Source organism: Pongo abelii, chromosome 11, assembly GCF_028885655.2.
Source record: "Pongo abelii isolate AG06213 chromosome 11, NHGRI_mPonAbe1-v2.0_pri, whole genome shotgun sequence".
Classification (NCBI taxonomy): Eukaryota; Metazoa; Chordata; class Mammalia; order Primates; family Hominidae; genus Pongo; species Pongo abelii.
This window is the reverse complement of record NC_071996.2, coordinates 17,890,194-17,895,375: the sequence shown is the minus strand read 5'-3', so window position 1 is coordinate 17,895,375 and position 5,182 is coordinate 17,890,194. Positions and strand designations below refer to the sequence as shown.

Genomic DNA, 5,182 nt, shown 5'->3' with positions numbered 1-5,182 from the left:
TTTTGAAAAAGCTCCTCAGGTGGTTCAATTGTAAAAAGAGAATTGCGAGTCATCGGCCTAGGTCAGTCACTTAGCTCTTTTGAAAACTAGAAGCCAGGCTTCTAGTCTTTCGGTCTCTGAAAGAGAACCAGAGACACAGAATACCTACTAGGTCACTTAAAACCTGTTTTGTTGTTGTGGTTGTTGTTGGTGGTGGTGGTGGTTTTTTTGTTTGTTTGTCTGGGTTTTTCTTTTTTTTTTTTTTTTTTTGAGAAAGGCTGTGAAACAATACAAAAATAACTACAGACCAAAGAAACTCAGAACAGTCATTTGGGCCTCCATTCTTGACTTCTATTTTCTTTTCTTTCTTTTTCCCCTTTTTTTTTTTTTTTTTTGAGACAGGGTCTCACTCCGCTGCTGGGGCTGGAGTGCAGTGGCGTGATCATGACTCACTGCAGCCTCCACCATCTGGGCTCCATCCATCCTCCCACCTCAGCCTCCCAAGTAGTTGGGACCACACATGCGTGCCACCATGCCCAGCTACTTTTTAAAATTGTATATAGAGATGGGGTCTCACTACGTTGCCCAGGATGGTCTCCAACTCCAGGGCTCAAGCACTTCTCCCATCTTGGCTTCCCAAAGTGCCGGGATTACAGCATGAGCCACTGTGCTGGGATGACTTCTATTTTCTAAAAGCAACTCTACTGGGAGATTTATGCTGAGAAAAGTATGTGGTTATCAGACTCAGTGCCCATGGTGGATGACCTCTTTTTTTTTCTTTATAGAGAAGGGATCTCGCTTTGTCACCCAGGCTGGAGTGCAGTGGCATGACCACAGCTCACTGTAGCCTTGACTTCCCTGGCTCAAGTGATCCCTCCAACTCAGCTCCCCCAAGTAGCTGAGAATACAGGCATGGGCTACCACAATTGTCTAATTTTTTTTTTTTTTTTTTTTGAGACAGGGTTTTGCTCTGTTGCTCAGGCTGGAGTGCAGAGGCATGATCTTGGCTCACTGCAAGCTCTGCCTCCCAGATTCAAGCATCTCCCGCCTCAGCCTTGGGAGTAGCTGGGGACTACAGGTGTGTGTGGGTGAGTCTGGGTGTGTGTGGGTGAGTGCAGGTGTGTCTAGGTGTAGGTGGGTGAGTATGGGTGTGTGTCTGTGTGTAGGTGGGTGAGTATGGGTGTGTGCGGGTGTGTGTGTGTAGGTGGGTAAGTATGGGTGTGCAGGTGTGTGTGTGTATGTGTTTACATTGTGGTATGTGTCTGTCGGGTGCCACCATTAGGGATTTGGAAGAGTGAGGACCATAAACTTGTAAACATTTCTACATGCCTGCTCCATAAGAAGTGTACCAAGCATGGTCAAAAGTAACTAAACCAAGTAAACAAATTAGACATTAATTAAACAATGCTGGGCAGGAAAGAAGTATTAAAGGCCAGGTAAAATGAAGAAATATAACCAAATAGATGAAATTTTAAAATTAGTAGAATGAGACAGGAATACTTTTTAAAGTTTTTAATTTCTGATGAATATCAGTATATAAAACTAAGAATTATATGGCTGTTAATTTACTAAAAGCAGTACTTAAGATTTCAGCTAGTGAAACAGCCATATATGATCTTCTAATTCCATTTTTCTGTCTCAAGAATGACTTGTTTAAATAATTTTTTTTGGAATTGTTACATTCTCATCTTGAAAGAGCTTCACAAAACTTACATGAGAATCTGGATTGTCATAAGAGGTCTGAGTTTTTAATGGTATGTTCGTATTTCTATTATGTACATCGATGTCAAACATTCATTTCCTGAGCTGTTCTCCAGAACACAATTTGACTTGTAATGAACACTCAATAAATGGTTGGTTGGATAATCAAATCAACAATTTAGTTTCATCAATTTTCATTTCATATAAAAGTGACTGATCTTCTATACTCACCAATGAAACAGAGAGAGATGAGGGAGGGATAGCAGTGGAGACTAAGAGGATGACAAACAGACCTCATTCTGCAGTGGATATCCTACACTCTCCACTTCTGAATGCTTGGAAACACTTGCCATACTCAAAAAATATTGGTATTTCCTAGGCAGAAAATGGGAGTTAAAGAAAGTCCATATTTCTATATTGCAATAACTTACACTATGATACATGGACGACATACATTTCTAAGCTATTCACTTCACAGAAAATGTAGATGAGCAAGATGCAGGAGAAGGGTTAATAATCAGGCTGGAGAAATTTAGGTGAGCAAGATGCAGGAGAAGGTTAATAATCAGGCTGAGTGTGATTGTGAGATTCAGTCTAATATCTTATACAATTCTTGTGTAATTGTATCAGTTGACATATCTGTTCAAATGCAAGGTGGGAGAGTTTTGCAGGAGCTACTGAAACTTCCTGCATGATGTTAGGAGAGATGTTGGTCCATGTGATTAGGCCAGATGTGTTTGCTTAATTGTGGCTTAGGAAAGTTAGGTTTCTGAACTCTCACAGAGACTGGGAGATAGGGACGCTAAATTTTATAACATTTCTATTTAATATATATTTAATAATACATAATAAATTCTTTAAAATGTCAATTTTGTCTTTTTTCTAGTTTGCATTATTTTGTTTTCACCGCACCATTGTTTTTAGTACATATGTTTTGTGTATTTAAAAAACTGTGTTGAGGCGCCCTGGCTCGCCCCGCGCCGCGCCAGAGGCTTGCGCACTCAGCAGGTTGGGCTGCGGCGAGGCGGCTGTGGAGGCCGAGGCGGCGGCGGCTGTGGAAGCCGAGGCGCCGCGCGTGAGAGGTCCCAGATACGTCTGCGGTTCCGGCTCCGCCACCCTCCGCCTCTCTCTCGCAGGTCTTGCAGCCGGGTACGGAAGGAAGGAACGGCCCTAGCCTTGGGGAGCCAGAGCACACCCCTGGCTCCTGCCGACACTGCCCTCCTTCCCTTCCCAGCCGCCGGCCTCGCTCGGTGCTAGGCTACTCTGCCGGGAGGCGGCGGCGGCTGCCAGTCTGTGGAGAGTCCTGCTGTCCTCCAGCCGGGCTCCTCCAGCCGGGCTCCTCCACCGGGCCTTGCAGGGGCCGGGAGAGCTCAGCGCCCGCCCTTCCGCTCGCCTTTCTCCTCAGCCGGCTGGAGCAGCATCGGTCCGGGAGGTCTCTGGGCTGAGGCGGCGCCAGCTCCTCTAGTTCCACCATGTCCACGGGCGGAGACTAGGGGAATCCGCTGAGGAAATTCAAGCTGGAGTTCCTGGGGGAGCAAAGCGTTGCAAAGACGTCTTTGATCACCAGATTCATGTATGACAGTTTTGACAACACCTATCAGGCAACAATTGGCATTGACTTTTTATCAAAAACTATGTACTTGGAGGATGGAACAATCAGGCTTCGGCTGTGGGATACTGCGGGTCAGGAACGTCTCTGTAGCCTTATTCCCAGTTACAGCCGTGATTCTGCTGCAGCTGTAGCAGTTTACGATATCACAAATGTTAACTCCTTCCAGCAAACTACAAAGTGGATTGATGATGTCAGAACAGAAAGAGGAAGTGATGTTATCATCACGCTAGTAGGAAATAAAACAGATCTTGCTGACAAGAGGCAAGTGTCAATTGAGGACGGAGAGAGGAAAGCCAAAGAGCTGAATGTTATGTTTATTGAAACTAGGGCAAAAGCTGGATACAATGTAAAGCAGCTCTTTCGACCTGTAGCAGCAGTTTTGCCGGGAATGGAAAGCACACAGGACAGAAGCAGAGAAGACATGAGTGACATAAAACTGGAAAAGCCTCAGGAGCAACCAGTCAGCGAAGGAGGCTGTTCCTGCTACTCTCCCATGTCATCTTCCACCCTTCCTCAGAAGCCCCCTTACTCTTTCATTGACTGCAGTGTGAATATTGGCTTGAACCTTCTCCCTTCAATAATAACGTTTTGCAATTCGTCATTGCTGCCTGTCTCGTGGAGATGATTAGCTTCACAAGCACAAAAAAAGTCAGCGTGTTCATTATTTATATTTTACAAAAAGCCAAAATATTTCAGCATATTCTAGTGATAACTTTAAAAATTACATACATTTTCTTAACATTTTTTTCTTTTTTAATGTTATGATAATGTACTTCAAAATGATGGAAATCTCAACAGTATGAGTATGGCTTGGTTAACGAGCAGTATGTTCACAGCCTACTTTATCTCTCCTTGCTTTTCTCACCTCTCCCTTACCCCATTCTCTATTTCCCTGTTCTTACTTAGCCTCTCCCCACTTCCTCAGAAAAAACAAGAGATGGCAAAGCAGCAGTCCGACCAAGCCCACTGGAATTATCGTTTAATTTTGCAGATACCACTTGCTGTAGGCTATGGGCCAAGATGTCCAGAATTATTCTTGAGCACTGATGTAAATTACTTAGGTCTTCTTTGAGGTCAAAATTCAGCGATCATGGTAGGCAGTGCTTGAATGAGAAAAGCCTCCTGGTGCATCTTCAAAATGAGTCCTAAAGAACATACTGAGTACTTATAAGCAGCAGAACATAAAATGTATTTCTGACTAAAACAAATTGGCTTTTCACATGTGCTTTATTAGACTCTGGGAGAGAAAAGTAACCAAGTGCTTCAGAACAGGTTTTTAGTATTTAATTCTTCCTGGTAAGATAATGAAGTTCTAATGAACTATTTCTCCCAAGGTTTTAAAATTGTCAAGAGTTATTCTGTTTGTTTAAAAAATAAGAAACCTCTTTAAGCAATAGATTTTGCTTGGGTTTTCTTTTTTTAAAAAAATAATACTATGCAGGCAAGACACTGTAAAAGTTTAATTCCTTTCAGAAGAACCAGTGGAAGAATTTAAATTTGGCACTACGATCAAAACTACTGAATTAGCAGAAATAACGATATCTAAAGCTTACCAACAAAAGAACCCTCAGCAGAATAGCAAAAACTTTGCTCAGGACATTTGAGGTCAAATTGAAGACGGAAGACGGAAACCGGAAACCGTTTTCTTGTAAGCCCCTAGAGGCAGATCAGGTAAAGCATACATAGTAGAGGGAAAGGAGAGAATGGAAATAAAACTCAATATTATGCAGATTTATGCCTTATTTTTTAGCATTTTTTAAGGTTGGGTCTTTCAGGCTGATTTTGGTTTGTATTAGATCTGTATAGTTTAATTATCTAGTGATTTAGTTTTATATTTAAGCTACGATTAATCTTTTTTCTTTGGTGATATTCCTTTGCTTTTTTTTTTTT

At 42.4% G+C, this 5,182-nt stretch overlaps 1 protein-coding gene across 1 annotated transcript; it reads left to right on the top strand.

Moving 5' to 3' along the window:
* Positions 1 to 3,019: 3,019 nt before the first annotated feature.
* LOC100437604 (ras-related protein Rab-6C) lies at positions 3,020 to 3,932 on the top strand. The gene has a single exon (XM_009237603.4). It carries the CDS (start codon positions 3,252 to 3,254, stop codon positions 3,915 to 3,917), a length of 666 nt encoding a protein of 221 aa, XP_009235878.4. The 5' UTR covers positions 3,020 to 3,251; the 3' UTR covers positions 3,918 to 3,932.
* The last annotated feature ends 1,250 nt before the right edge of the window (positions 3,933 to 5,182 follow it).